The sequence below is a fragment of the Candidozyma auris genome, chromosome 3 (assembly GCF_003013715.1).
Source record: "Candidozyma auris chromosome 3, complete sequence".
Classification (NCBI taxonomy): domain Eukaryota; kingdom Fungi; phylum Ascomycota; class Pichiomycetes; order Serinales; family Metschnikowiaceae; genus Candidozyma; species Candidozyma auris.
This window is the reverse complement of record NC_072814.1, coordinates 841,240-856,066: the sequence shown is the minus strand read 5'-3', so window position 1 is coordinate 856,066 and position 14,827 is coordinate 841,240. Positions and strand designations below refer to the sequence as shown.

General features: G+C 45.6%; 7 protein-coding genes across 7 annotated transcripts; 3 read left to right on the top strand and 4 right to left on the bottom strand. All coding sequences in view use genetic code 12, as the record gives it.

The window, feature by feature from the left end:
- Positions 1-25: 25 nt before the first annotated feature.
- Positions 26-3,162, top strand: CJI96_0003018 (uncharacterized protein; the record flags this gene model as incomplete). Its single annotated transcript, XM_029033478.2, has 2 exons — positions 26-31; positions 85-3,162. The coding sequence occupies 2 exons, from the start codon at positions 26-28 to the stop codon at positions 3,160-3,162; spliced, it is 3,084 nt and encodes a 1,027-aa protein (XP_028892070.2).
- A 48-nt stretch (positions 3,163-3,210) lies between these two features.
- ADH5 (D-xylulose reductase XYL2) lies at positions 3,211-4,221 on the bottom strand (the record flags this gene model as incomplete). Its single annotated transcript, XM_029033479.2, has 1 exon — positions 3,211-4,221. One exon carries the CDS (start codon positions 4,219-4,221, stop codon positions 3,211-3,213), a length of 1,011 nt encoding a protein of 336 aa, XP_028892071.2.
- Positions 4,222-4,978: 757 nt separating this feature from the next.
- URE2 (glutathione peroxidase) lies at positions 4,979-5,941 on the bottom strand (the record flags this gene model as incomplete). Its single annotated transcript, XM_029033480.2, has 1 exon — positions 4,979-5,941. The coding sequence occupies one exon, from the start codon at positions 5,939-5,941 to the stop codon at positions 4,979-4,981; it is 963 nt and encodes a 320-aa protein (XP_028892072.1).
- A 1,193-nt stretch (positions 5,942-7,134) lies between these two features.
- CJI96_0003015 (putative amidotransferase) lies at positions 7,135-8,004 on the top strand (the record flags this gene model as incomplete). Its single annotated transcript, XM_029033481.1, has 1 exon — positions 7,135-8,004. The coding sequence occupies one exon, from the start codon at positions 7,135-7,137 to the stop codon at positions 8,002-8,004; it is 870 nt and encodes a 289-aa protein (XP_028892073.1).
- A 72-nt stretch (positions 8,005-8,076) lies between these two features.
- On the bottom strand, positions 8,077-11,373 carry CJI96_0003014 (uncharacterized protein; the record flags this gene model as incomplete). The annotated part of the gene is made up of 1 exon (XM_029033482.2): positions 8,077-11,373. One exon carries the CDS (start codon positions 11,371-11,373, stop codon positions 8,077-8,079), a length of 3,297 nt encoding a protein of 1,098 aa, XP_028892074.2.
- Positions 11,374-12,732: 1,359 nt separating this feature from the next.
- Positions 12,733-13,158, bottom strand: CJI96_0003013 (uncharacterized protein; the record flags this gene model as incomplete). The annotated part of the gene is made up of 1 exon (XM_029033483.2): positions 12,733-13,158. One exon carries the CDS (start codon positions 13,156-13,158, stop codon positions 12,733-12,735), a length of 426 nt encoding a protein of 141 aa, XP_028892075.2.
- Positions 13,159-13,843: 685 nt separating this feature from the next.
- On the top strand, positions 13,844-14,812 carry CJI96_0003012 (U1 snRNP complex subunit; the record flags this gene model as incomplete). The annotated part of the gene is made up of 1 exon (XM_029033484.2): positions 13,844-14,812. One exon carries the CDS (start codon positions 13,844-13,846, stop codon positions 14,810-14,812), a length of 969 nt encoding a protein of 322 aa, XP_028892076.2.
- Between the last annotated feature and the right edge of the window lie 15 nt (positions 14,813-14,827).

Genomic DNA, 14,827 nt, shown 5'->3' with positions numbered 1-14,827 from the left:
GTGTTCCATTGATTAAACCCAAATCATGAAGGTATGAACTCTCCAAAGTGAATCTTGTACAAAAAACCATTACTAACTGCTTAGCAAAGAGTAACGTCATTGGACCTACAGATTTTGACCAGTGAGTTGAAGGAGAACCTCTTGAATTACAGGTTGCAAAATATCTACAATGTGGCAAACTCGTCGAGACAATACATCTTGAGGTTTGGATTGCCTGATTCAAAAAAGACCGTCGTTCTTGATTGTGGAAACAAGCTCCACTTGTCTGACTTCGAAAGACCAATTGCCCCTGCGCCCTCGAATTTCGTCACGAAGTTGAGGAAGCACTTGAAGACAAGAAGGCTTTCCAACTTAAGACAACTCAAGACTGATAGAGTGCTTGTTTTTGAGTTCTCCGATGGTCTTTATTACTTGGTGCTTGAATTTTTCAGTGCCGGTAATATGTTGTTGCTAGATCACGAAATGAAGATAATGTCATTACAAAGAGTTGTTACCAACACCGAGGCTGGCAATGATAGGTATGCCGTTAATGAGACCTATAGAATGTTCGACAAATTACTCTTCGACGAAGAGCAGCAATATGAAAAGAGAACGTATACTAAAGATGTGGTCAAGGGATGGGTTTCTGCTCATAAAGATAAACTCGTTGGCGATCTGTCCGAGAAGAAAAAGAAGAAGGTCTTTTCAATTCATAAGCTTGCCTTCGTTCATGCTAGCCATCTTTCAAGTGATCTCATTTTAAAGGGCCTCGCCGAAGTCGGCATCTCTCCTACCCAAAGCTGCCTCGAGATGTTGGATGATAATAACTTACTCGAAAAAGTGATTGAGGCTCTTGAGTTGACTGAGACAAGATATTTGGATTTGTTGTCTGAAATGCAAAATCAAAAAGTGCGAGGTGTAATTGTGGAAAAGAAGAATAGGTTGCATGATGCGAGCAACTCTGATTCCTTGGAGTTTGTTTTCGATGAATTTCACCCTTTTGTCCCATACAAAGCCAATAGGGACGAGCTTCGTTTTCAAGAGATTGAGGGCTACAACAAGACTCTTGACAAATTCTTCACAAATCTCGAGTCCACGAAATACGCATTGAGAATAGAGCAGCAGAAACAACACGCTCAAAAGCGTTTGGACACTGCCAAAAATGAAAGAGACAAACAGATTCAACTGCTTCAACTGCAATCGGAGAGTAATGAAAAGAAAGGAAACGCAATTATATACCATGCAGATTTGGTGGAAGATTGCAAGCTGTCCATCCAAGAGTTGATCAACAAGCAGACCGATTGGACTATCATCGAAAAGTTGATTAAGATGGGTCAACAAAGAAATGACAAAATTGCACAAACAATTAAACTCCCTCTTAACCTTAGGGAGTCCAAAATCAAATTAGCATTGCCTGATCCTGATGTAATTCAAGATGCTAACGTCAGCGACGACTCAGATGTGAGTTCTGACTCGTCTGCAAGCGAATCTGAAAGCGGATCTGAATCAGATCTGGATTCAGATAATGATACAGATGATCTGGAGTCTGAGTCTGATGTCTCTGACTCTGAATTTGAAGAGTCTCAATCTACCAAAAAAAAATCTTCAAAAACGAAACTGAAGCACTCAGTTGCAACGATCAATGTTGACATCGATCTCAATCTCTCCGCATTCGCTAACGCTAGAGTCTACTTCGACTCGAAAAAATTTGCTGTATCGAAGCAGAATAAGGTTGAGCAGAACACACAGATTGCTTTGAAGAATGCGGAGCGGAAGATCCAAAAAGACCTCGCGAGGAACTTGAAGCAAGAGACTGATGAGCTCAAGGCAATCAGACCAAAGTTTTGGTTTGAAAAGTTCTTTTGGTTCGTGTCTAGCGAGGGCTACTTGTGCCTTGCTGGCCGAGATGACTTGCAGACTGATATGATTTATTACCGTCATTTTAGTGATAATGATTGTTTTGTATCTGCTGATATCGATGGCGCTCTCAAAGTTTTTATTAAAAACCCTTATAAAGGAAAGCCTTTGCCTCCATCTACACTCTTTCAGGCTGGTATATTTGCATTATCAACGTCAGTTGCATGGAATGGGAAATCCAGTACTTCTGCATGGTGGCTACCTGGAGACGAAGTGTCAAAAAAAGATGTTGATAATACCTTGTTAGGACCAGGTAGGCTCAATATCAAGGGTAAAAAAAATTTCATGCCACCGGCACAATTGGTCATGGGATTTGGTCTCTATTGGCTAGTCGACGAGGAGACAACCAAGAAATACACCACTGCTCGTTTGCTAAAACAAGATGAGCATGGTTTGCATCCTGAGGTCAGTAACAGAAAGCGTGACCTTGAAAGCTTGAACCTCACGGCTATCTTGAACGAGAGAGAACAGAAGGAAGCAAATGATGGAGGATTTCAGAAGGACGAAGTTTCTGAGAAGGATATCAGTGAAGAGAAGGAAGAATACAATAATATGGATTCTGCATCAGTAAATCGAACTGAAAAGGAGGTCGAGGAGGCAAGGCGGTCTTTCTTGAACACCAATGTTCGTGGTAAGAAGGGTAAATTGAAGAAAATCAATACAAAGTACGCTGATCAAGATGAAGAGGAGAAACTCATGAGAATGCAGGCACTTGGAACCTTGAAACAAATTCAGGAACGAGAAAAACAAAAGGAAGAAGAAGCCAAAAGAAATGCTGAAGCCGAAAAAGAGAAGTACGTGAACAAAGGCGCTGAGCGTTCTAATCTTAAGGAAATCAGGCAATTGAAGAAGTACTTACAAGATGACGAAGACAGTGTTGACAGCAAATACTTAGAGCAGCTTGATTCCCTTTTACCCAGAGCTGCCAAAGGCGATGAGATTGGCTCATTTGTTCCAGTATTTGCGCCTTGGTCTGCCCTCAATAAGTTCAAGTACAAGGTCAAGATCCAGCCTGGGCTCGGTAAAAAGGGCAAGTCAGTTACTGAGGCTATTCTGTACTTTTCCAGCAGGAAGGTTGAAAAAACCGAGGATGTGGAAGTTGATTGGCCTGTAGAGCACGAATTGCTCAAAGGTGCTAGATCGAATGATATCATTGGTGTGTTCACGGTCAGCAAAGTCAAACTTGTTTTACCCGGAAGCAATGCGAATGACAAAGGTAAAGGATCAGGAAAAGGTGGTGGAAAGAAAGCAGGTAAGAAAAAGTGATACATTGAATGTTACCTATACTATCCTATCTCTCATCCACGCAAAGGATTATGGAATAAGAACCATCCTACCACTGACGTCACCCCTCTTTAGTCTCTCAATACATTCAGGTAACTCCTTCAATGGGAAGGTGGAAACCTTAGGGTGAATCTTACCCTCCTTGACCAACTCGTAGCACTCGGTAATGTCATTGCTAGTTCCCCAGAAGGATCCCAATACACGTACCTCACGCAACGCTAAATCACCCAAGTCGAACGACAAATGAGTAGCGCCCAAACCAACCGGGATGATTGTGCCATGAGGCTTGACAAACTTCTGGCATACCTCGAATGTTTTCTGGATTGCAACAAAATCGAGACACACATCAAACGATCCAGGCTTCGTGTCAGAAGGAAGCTCAGTGTAGACTTCATCAGCACCAAACTGCTTTGCCAACTCAAGAGCAGCTGGCTTTGTGTCAAGAACCGTTACGTGGGAACCAAACAACTTTGCAATCTGTACACCTGTAGAACCCAAACCACCAGCACCAATGAAAAGGGCTTTCTTGGCTGGGGTCAATTCGGCCATCTTTATGGCGTGGTAAGGCGTCAACATGGCGTCGGTGATGACAGCAGCAACGGCAGGGTCCGAAACCTCGGAGGGCACCTTGATCAAGTTACGAGGATTCTTGACCAACAAGTACTGCTGGTATCCACCATCGTTACCCAACCCAAGCCATTCTGTCTTGAGGCAGTCATTGTCGTAGCCCTGGCGACACATTGAACACACTCCACACGAGTTGGGCCCAAAAGCTGCCACTTTGTCTCCCAACTCAAGATGTGAAACCTCCTCACCCTTCAGGGCTACCAGACCAAAAATCTCGTGGCCCATGACATAGTTGTCGCCAGCATCAAAGCCGTCCAAGAGATGAAGGTCAGTGTGGCATAGACCGGCAGCCTCGATCTTGAGCAACACCTGGTTGCTCGACGGAGTTTGCACCGGCAAGTTTTCCACGAGGCGGATATTGTTGAGCAGCTTGTCGAACTTGAAGCCGTATTGGGTTTTGGGAATCGTTGCCATTGCTCTGGTAAGTATTCTTTTAGACGCTTGTTTGCAAATGTTCATGCTTGGAGAGGATGAGGTGGAGGGTTGGGCAACATATTTATATACTCACGAAGTGGGGATAAATTCTACAGTAAAATCGGTCGTTCGAGCCAAGATCCAACAAGTACGAGAAAGTGGAACTGTTGCTGTGGCATGATGTGTGTTCGGAAGAGTTCCCCCAATTGCAAGGAACGAATATGCCTTCTTTTTTCGCAGCCATTTCTCACTCCTCAAGGCGGTTCACGAAGACAAAAGTGATGGCGACAGGGTGCATGGCCAGTGGTATTCTTAAAGTAACTGGATCAAGCATTGAAAGAAGAGAAACGCATATGGGGTGACTTCGGTGTGGAGAGTCACTTGTTGATGGTACTCCCTAGTAGGTGGCTTGGTTCGTATGTGTCTGGGCTGATGTCAGGGGAAGGGTGAGCCGCATAGTCACCTTATATTTGTGTCATGCCATATAGACCCCGGACTTCCTCGGGGAAGAGAGTTTCTCTACCAATTTCGGCATCCGGTCCCAATCATTAGAAGCACTTGCCCTCGAGCGCCTGATCTACGTGCTACATGCGAAAAAAACGTCATAATCTAAAACTTAAATTATAACCCTTCGATTCTTAGACACGTTATATTATAACCCTTCGATTCTTAGACACGTTATATGCCACTAAACCTTTCGGCGAGTCATAAATCATCCCTCTTTCTGTCCTTTTTTCTCTCGTTCTGTCACCGTGCTCTAGTCTCCACGCAAAGCACGGATCACAGCTGGTCGCCTCATCATGTGTTTGGTCCATTTGTACACCTCCGGGAATTCCACCTTGAGATTGATACCAATGCGGTCCACAACATTGTTCCAAGGCACAAATGATAAGTCTGCCACGGTTGCGCGGTCACCCACGAGCCACACCGGGTAGTCGAAGTATCTTGACAGACTCAATGGGGTTGTTCCCGCCGAGTAGGCTGCAGCGTTTTCCCTGTCCAAGTCCATGATGAGAGCTTCTCTTCTCTCGGCCAAGGCCATTTCGATGACGCCGTAAACTCTCCTTACCTCGTCTGTGTACCGTTCAACGGCCGATGGCACAGGGCACGAATGGAAGTATCTGAAATGTAAAGCCTGGCCAATCATTGGAGCGTGGCCCGAGGTCTGGAAGAATAGCCACAGGGCAATTTGTGACTGTTCAATGAGATTTTCAGACCAGAGAGGACATTCTCCGTTGTCTTTCAAGTATTTAGACACCAAGTAGAGGATGATGGCGCCAGACTCCCAAATTGAGGTGTTGTCGTTATTGTGATCGATAAGAGCAGGCACACGGGCGTTTGGATTTATCGAGACGAATTCAGGAGCTCTTTGTTCGCCCGAATTAAAGTCCAAGAAGATAGTGTTGAATGGAGAATTAAGCTCCAGTAATATTATAGCAACTTTGAACCCGTTGGGCGCTGAGCGGTGGGAAAATAGCGTATACCCGTTTGTAGGCTGGTTTGCAAAGAACTGGCTGATTCTGGACTGTGTGGCCTGATTGGAGGCCTCGTTGTGGAGCTGCTGCTGTAATAAGTTGAGGTTGACGGCGTTCTGCTGCTGATCTGAGAGTGACACCGACTTCAACCCTGCACTCAAGTGGGAGATAGTGCCTCCATTTCCCGAGTTCCCTTGATTCTGCTGGTTATTTTCGTCCCGTTGGTTATTCTGTGTTCCATCCATACCGGTTTATTGTACTGCAGTGGATGTCTGGATACTGAAAGAGTTGAAGGAAGATGAAACAAGCGAAAAACGTTCAGAAATTGAGTCGAATGATTGGTGCAACAGCTGAATATAGCAAATGTATAAGGCGATGATGGTTAAGTGGGCACTGGGGCAGAAGATGGTACGGTGCTGAGGTTGTCTATTATTTCAGCGTTGACCTTGTGCACCACGGAAGTGAGGAAGGAAAACCGCGCCAAAGGGAGAGGTGATTTTGTCCAGGGCCTTAGTCAAGTTCAAGGGTGAGTGAAAAAAACAATAGAAAAAAAAATGTAATAAAAAAAAAAGAAAAAAAAAATAGACTTGCCAATGTCGATGGAATAGCAGTGAGAAAATTCACAAAGTTGAATAAATACATGGAATTCTCGGTCAAGGCTCCTCGCAACCAGTGAGCGTGCCGCAGCCACTTGACTCACTGTGGTGTCTACTTACACTTTACACTGACTCTTGGTGTGAGAAACTCTACGCTTCAATCTCACCAATCCTAATGTTCAAACATTTGATGTTATTGTTATTCGACTTTTAGACTTTATAGAGAATTCAACGAAATGTAGGCCTCACTGTAATTTCGAGTTACTGGGTTTTTTGGGTTACGTGATTGCCGATGCATGAGATACTTTTGACACAAACTAGTTAAAATCCGCAGTACCCTCAAACCCAACATGAATCATGATGGCAATGAAGTCTGCTTCCAAGCGCATTGAAAAAAAAAAAAAGAGAAAGAAAAGAAAAGAATAGAAAAGAAGGAATCCACCGTGTACGAAAGAGGAAGAACAAATCACAATATCACCCACTTCACGACTCTTTGAAGCGTCTTTCTTCTCAATGGTGCTTTTCTCCTAAGCGAAATAATCTGCTTCGCGGCAGACAGTTCGCCCCAACCAAGACCTTGATTTAGATTGGTTCTGAAAGCCCTCTGTAATTTCTTCCTGGATATATAAGCCGATAATTGCCCCTTCCCTCCGCCCCTTTTTTTACTTTTTTTCATTTTTGCATTTGAAGAATCTTACTAGTATAGTCTAGAGAACATCGACTGCCATGCAGGACAAAAACATGCCCTCTACTGATACACAAGCTCCCTAACGCACCCTTCTTGCTAAGATCCCACCCATCCCGTCCCTCTGATCTCTCCCTATAAGCATCTCCTACTCCTAATGGAACCGCACATTGCAGTGCTTGTGTTGGATACTCCCATCGAAAACCATGCGGACGAGTTCGGCGACTTTGGTGACAATGCTGTGGATCTCTTGAGAAACTCAGCAGTTCCGCTCGTCAAGTACCAAATCGCCTACAGCCTCGATCACCCTCAACACCAGGCCATCACCGACCAGAATTTGGCTCGTATCAGGGCGCTCCTCGATGCTGGCATGCTTAAGGGGATTGTCTTGACGGGCTCCAGGTCGGACTCCTTTGATAACGAGAACCCATGGATCAAGCTGACTGACACCTTTTTGAAATATGTCATTGCAAACAAGCCTCTGTTCCCTATGGTGGGATTGTGCTTTGGTCATCAGCTTATAGCAAAGAACTTGGGTTGCAAAGTGAACAGAAATAGTACTGAAAATGGCTGGGAGTGTGGTTCCACAACTATCGCTTTAAACAAGAGCATCTTTTCAGTCGAGAAGTCCCCATTTGTGGACGCTTTGGAGACGGACGATGGGCATGTTCTTGAGCACATAAACTTGGTGGAGTTTCATAGAGACGTTGTATACGGCTTGCCTCCCACCGCTAGTGCCTCCTCCAACTCTTTGTTGGCTCTGACAACATTCCAATCGATCGGAAGCACCAACAAGTGCTCGATTCAGGGTCTCATAACTGAATCAGGGCCAGTGAAAGTGCTTACTTTTCAAGGTCACCCGGAATTCTCCACACCTTTGGCTTTGAACCTTTTGAAACTCACTCTTGCAATCGGCAAGATAGACAAGGCCACTTTTGATCGTCTGAGTTACAAAACGAACAATCTAATAAACCACGGCCCTCTCATGGGCAAAGTGATCCTCAAATTTTTTGAAAGCTACAGCTAAATACGTTCCTTACCCTTGATAGATCCTTACTGTATCAGATATTTATACCGTCCGTTTCCCCGTTCATTAATTCTATTCATCAAAAAGATTGTGCTTTGGCGTTACAATCGATAATCCTTGTAACTTTCCACCTTGGCCGCTTTTGAATTGAGGGCCACTGTTTTGCGATTCGGTAGACACTGTCTCTCCAACTCTCCTGCTCAACTTGTCATTAATCAAACTCATCTTCTCAAGCTTGAACTCGAGAGTCTTAATTTTGTCATGAGCAATTTTGAGTTCGACATTCTGAGATGAAGTAAGCTTGGTAATCATCTCTCTCAACTCGTCTCTTTGTTCACGGAGAGCCATTATCTCCGCTTTTTCGGAATCTCTATCCACCAACGATGCACTCTGTACAGTGAGATCACTTGATGAGAACCAGCCTGTCAGATGCGAATCTCCCTTGCTTTGTTGATTGAGTTGGGCCTTAAGCTCATGATTCCTCCTCACAAGCTCATTGTAACTTTCCAACAAGCTGTCATCGCCTCTCTCCATTTGCTTAGTCTGAAGCTCATTCAACTTGTCCTGTAACTGATTTACAAGATCATTTTTCGCAAGCAACTGCTTGTAAAGTTCGTTCTTCTCGTAGTCCAACTTCAAGGCACTGGGAGACTGGTCATGCTCGGACAAAATAGCGTGCTCTTCACTAATGAACCTAAGTCTTCTTTCGTTGTTTAACTTCTCTTGCAACTGAGCGATTTGTCTGGACTTCTCACGATTTTCATAGTCCAACTCTTTGTAATTCGTCTGAGAGGCGTCATTAGTTAATCCTTTAACTTGAGACCTAATTTGCGCCTCAAGTGCCAATTCTCTTTTGATCAGAGCCGCGAGTTCACTAGCGACTAGTTGCAACTCGTTCTGCAAATCGTTGTTACATGTCATTATAGCCAACTCTTCTTTGGTGAAATGAAGTGGCTTCTTCACAGCATTTCCATCATTATAGGAACCGATAGATGATGTACTTCTGTGTTTCTGCGAATTCGACCCAACGTCTTTTTCTGTTGCTTTAGATCCACTCCTAGACAAGCGCTTGATAAAGCTCCTTGACTTGCTCGATATTGTCGACTTTCTTCTCTCTCTCTGAGCCTCGGCATCAGTAAAAGACGACACTCTGCGTTCACGGCCTGGTGACTGAACATATCTTTCCATGTCCAAATCTGAACCTGAACGTGACAAATGATTTCCAGATGTATTTCGAGCAAGGATATCCTCACTTCTTGTCTCATCAGAAGATGGAGCATGACTGCCATGTGTGGATTGAAGCTCGAACGTGGTATCTCCTTCATTGTTGTTGATGGGTGTCGAAGGTGTTTCGGACTGAGACAGCTCAGTAGGTAGCTCGGGCAAATCATGATCATACTTCTTGTTGTGCACGGCAGAAGCGGCATCTCTATCCTTGATGTCCGCCCCTTCTTGCAAGTAACCCTTGGTGTCTGTCTTAGAATAGTCGTGCGAATAAATAGAGATTTTGCTTGAACTACCATTGTTCTTTGAGTCATTATGATCGAACTCGGAAGACTCTTTCGAATTAGACTCCAGGCTAAATGTAGCTTGTGAATTGCTAGATGGCGAGCGCAAGTTGTTGAAGGCGGTATTTGCAACCAAGCTCTTCAACTTGATGACTTTCCGTTTTTGGTTGCCTGGAGAGGCAGGGTTTGCGGTTTCAGTAGAGCCTGGCGGCACATAAGGGGACTGGTCATCGACTTCATTCTTCGAGTTGTCTGTGTTCTTAGCTGGCGAGAATTCTGATGCAGTTGTATAGCAGTCAGGTTCCGATGCCGAAGAACCCAAAGTCTGGAACTTCTCAGCGTTCAGTTTGTTGAAGTCGTGCAGTTCGCTGTCGTCGAAGGTCAGCTTCTTGGACAATTTATCAATGACACCAACCAGTTCAATCGAACGACTGTCGCCATCTTCGTAAACTGTTTCAGGAGACTTGTGATTCTCAACCTTGTTAAATAAGTCAAGCTTCCGCACTCTCATAGAATTCGACTTTTTGATGGTTGATTTTCTCGAAATCTGGGGACTTGATGCATCGTTCTCAAAGTTGTAGACAATGTCCTCTTCATCTTCATCTGCAATATCATCGTTGGGAAGCTTGCGAGAGCCAGTAAATTCATTCTGAGGGGAAAATGTTTTTCCGGGATCTAACGAGTGTGGCGTTGAAGCAGCAGGCTCCTTTTCTTCTTCCTCTTCCTCAACCACATTCATGAATGATTCATTTGAAAGAGCTGCATTGGGAGGCATGCCGTTGTAACGAGCGTTTTGTACATGACCATTTGGTATGTTTGACCTAGGGGGATGTTGATAGTTTCCATAAGGTGGGCCAGCCGCATTATTGACAGGTAGGCCGCCTGGAGGTGGAGCACCAGGGCCATATGGCATGGGCTTAGCGTTTCCCGGGCCGAATCGTTGAGGCGAAGGGAATGGCCCTCCGCCTTGAGTGAGCGACTGTGATCTAATGGCCTGTGGAGACAACCCTTGCATGGGGCCCTGACCCTGGCCCAACATGACATTACTGTTCAACGAGTTTGTGCGAAGATTTGGCGGGAGTGGGCCTCTCTGGCCTGGACCTCTTTGGCCTTGAACACCAGGGCGCATCGACATGGCGCGTGGGCCGTAGTTACTCTGACTGGGATACATTTGTCTTCCTGGAGCAGAGTTCAAGGACATTGTTCTTGGATCGCTCATCATCCCCATGGACATGGCCCTGGCATCGTTGGAAGCTAGCAGGTTAGCGCCCATGGGATTATTAGCCAAAGACATGGTGCGGGCGCCGTTGGCCAACTCCATTTTCTTCTTATGGTTCATGTACTTCCTGTACTGGATGTTATTCTGGGTGTTTTGTTTGCCGCCAGCACTGAGCACGGGAATGATGGGCGTCAGGTCGGTTGTTCGAGCAGAGATGCTGTACCTGCCATTATTATCCCGAAGATGCTGGATATCGTTGAAAGTGACAGTATTGCCTGAGACATCACCGATGTCAAAGCCAGCGTCGTCATCGAAAAACACCTCTTTTTTCTTGAAAAGCCGGCCCATCGACATGGAAGACGCCATAGACCCCTTTCTCGAAGCAGCATCGTAGCCGCCTCTTTGGTGAACTGGCGTGATCAAATCGTGATTGGAGAGATTCTGGCTAGGCTGGAAACTGCCATACGGACCTTGGCCCATGTTTGCATTTGGATTCGGGTTTGCTATCGGGAACCTGCCGGGGAGGTAGCCATCCGGCACTTGCAGTTTCCCGCTGGCGTGGAAGCCGCTAAGGGTGTTGATATCTTGTTCGCCCGCTAGAAGCTGCAGTCTGAGCTGGCCCTTCTTCGTGGACGCCTCCATGGTGTGAACGAGGGCTAATGGGTAGGAGGAGGATGGGAGCGGTTTAGATGTTTATTGCAATTTTTGTGTGGGAGGTTTTCGCAGCACTGAAGATGTAGGACAGGCTAGGGACAAGGTGATAATAGGCAGGGGAAGGAAGGGCACTTGAGATAAGAATAGAAGTGGGCGGGCAGAGGAGAAAATAGAGATCACAACAATCTGAACCAAACTGATCAGGTTAAACACTACCGAAACTCCCGAATCTCGAAAAATTCCTCTCTGCTTCCAAGCTCAGAGTCTGAAATATAAATCGTTGTACGGGGCGCGCTAGAAGACTACCGCTGGTTCTTCTTTGGGCAATATACGGGCCAGCGCGCGGCCAGTGGCCTAGGTTTCCAGGGCACAATGCGAGGGTTCTTTTGCTGCCTGCTACCTGCTTCCTTTGCTGCCTTTTTCTGTCTGCCCTTGCAGCCAAGAGGCCCAGCCATTGTCAGGAATACAAAACAATGCTAGAAAGCTGTCTACTTTTTTTTGAAAGGAAAAGAGAGTTAAAAAAGAGAAAGAGTGAGTTCGAATTAAAGAAGGGTTTGAATTGGGAGGGTTTTTTTATACTCTTCATTACGGTTAGGCCGGTTCCGTGGGTTCCGTACTCAGGTGATAATAGCGAGCCGCCGGAGCTAGGGCGAAAAAAAAAGCAAGATGCCGGCACCTGCAATAGAACTCGTGCCTGGTAGCCAATTCTCGACACCCTTTGGGATAAAGGCCAGCCTAATCTTAAGCCGAGGTTTCAGCCGATCACCGATAGTGGAAAAATCTCTTTACGCGTGGACTGGTCATATTGAAATACTTTGATGACAACGGCATATTACATATTTTGATATTATGTAGAGCAACCAGGGTGAGGCCAGGGTCACAGCCTTGACGCCCATGATACTTTATTGGGTGTTAATTCACATACTTCACGTTTTGGCTGTGCTTAGCCACACGTTCTGTCGCCTGCCGAGGATAGGGGCAGATTTGTTCTGCGACCGTTCGCTTTGAGGCATCTTCACGGGGGCTTTTCGCTTCATTCACTACATGTGCTCAGCCGCTCACAGCCCGATCAAGACTCTCATTGAAACAAGACTTTTATGATGATCACACAAGTTCACAATGAGTTGCGTTCAGAAAAGCAGCCAGTAAATCACGGCTTGGCAATGATGGGTTACGTAATGGTGGCATGTGGGAAAGTGGTCCATCAAAAACACTAGTATTTCCCCTCCAGAAGAAAAAGAGGAAAAGAAAAAAAATAACGAGAAGTCTCATCAACTGCCTTGTAGGTGTTGGTGGAATTGAGTGAACAATTGACCCTCACATCTCTCTTTGGCCGATTTCTGTGGGCTAGTCCCGGTCATGCTGATCCACCACCAACCCTACTATCTTATACCTCTTTCTAAAAAAATCCCCCCATTTGTCCACCGTCTGGTTCTGTTTCTCTGTTAAGTCTCCCGTATACCACGTGTTTTCAGGATCATCGGCCAATTGCTCGTTGGGCCCCAATTGTAGCTTGTTGGTTCCTAGTTGTCTGCTAGCATCTTTACCCACAAGACGATTGTACGCTTTACCTGGGCCATAGCTCTTCAGGTTATGAGTAACGTCGTAGATGATTCCTCGGATCGCAACGTAGATTTCGGGTCGGTCCACCCCGTTGTACCGCTGTAGCTGGGCCCTACTGAACAAGGGTAGCTTTGTCTGGTCCACGGCGTTATTGTATTTCTGAAACTCGTTAAGCTCTGGCTCTTGCTGCTGCTGCTGTTCCTCAGACATTGGGACTTGTACCTGAATCAAGTTATGCGTGCAATTTGAACCCTGATAGACGTGAAGGCTACACTTGGTCTTCTGGGCAGTGTTAAGTGTCTATGCAGGTGATCTCGATTCTGTTTGGGGTTTCATGTGGTACAATATGTGAGCGAGAAGAACCCACCACTGTGGACTCATAGTACCTGAAATATTTCATTTCGTTAAGGCAGTTCGGAAAGGACTCACATTGTCGTGATAAAGAGGTCTCTGATTTAAGCACCTCCCATTTCCAAGAGTATTGCACTCTTTTTTTCAACTCTAGTGAACATCCCAAGCTATCTTATGCCAGGCAGAGATTTAATTGTCGGGGCCTAAACACAATAACTACCAAATTTTATCGGAACATATACTTCTCTTTTGTTAATGCTCTGCTTTCTACTTACGGTTAGAAGTGCCTCATTTTCTCTGGATTTTGCAGCCAAGCTGTGAAGCCACCTCAGGGGTCTGCGCGCTATCAATTTTGAAAAAAAATTCGAATTACATCTTTCTAACGTAATATTATTGCTAAAAGGCCAATGCAATCTTGAATGTGTTCAGATATTCACCCTCCTTCTTTCCTACTCTTACTCCTGTTCATCCTGTCTATGCTCGCGCATTGCAACATCTAATGCGAAGCTCACCGCATCTAACAAGCTACTCTCGTTCACTCAGGATGTGGCTGCTGAACGAAAGAGGACGATACCCTCGCAAAATACAGAAGCTTTTTGCTCCCAGGCTACCGTTCCAGTATAAAAAACCGATAGACTATCCGCCTGAGCAGCGTCGAACCACTCCCATTACACCAGTATCGCTGTGGAAATCAGAGATCGACAAATACAAGGCAGAACATCCCCCGGTAGCGCCAAAAGAGCAAATACAAATTTCGAAAAAGAAACTTCACGAAGAGTCCCAAAGAAGACAGTTTACTGCTTGGGAAGATACGGAGCTGTTTGAGCAGAATGAGTTCCTCAAGGACCCCTACAAAACGGTGTTCGTAGCTCGTCTTCCGTACTCCATGACAGAGCTCGACCTCCCCGCGATGTTCAATCGCTTTGGCGCTATAGAATCGATCCGGGTGATCAGAAATTCAAAAACTGGCCAGTCGAGAGGGTACGGATTCATTGTGTTTGAGCGTGAACAAGACGCTAAGAATTGCATCAGGGAATTGGCTCCGACAGGTCTTCCTGTTGACAACAGTGTAAGAGCAAGAAAGATTTTGGTGGATACGGAACGTGGCCGTTTAGTGAGATCTTGGAAACCTAGGCGATTGGGTGGTGGACTTGGGGGTCGTCATTACACCTTGGTTACTGCTCCTCCATCAAGGCATGCATCTGCTGCTGCCTCAGGGAGAAGAATGAACCTTTCAACCAATCCATACCAGCAAAATCAACAATCTCCAGCTTTTGGTCGTTTCCACAAACGACCAGCTCCTGATCGCTCCGCTCCCCCTGCAAAACGTCATGCTCCCACTCCTAACTATGGCTCTGCTTATGGTGGCTCATCTGCTATACCTCCTGCAAGTGATCGAACTCCACAATCGATTCGTGATAAATACGCAAAGTACCAAAGGACCAGCGACAGGCAATCTCGAGATTCAGCAGACTCTAATAGATCAATACGATCAATACGACGGGGTGAATAAAATTAATGCGCGTGT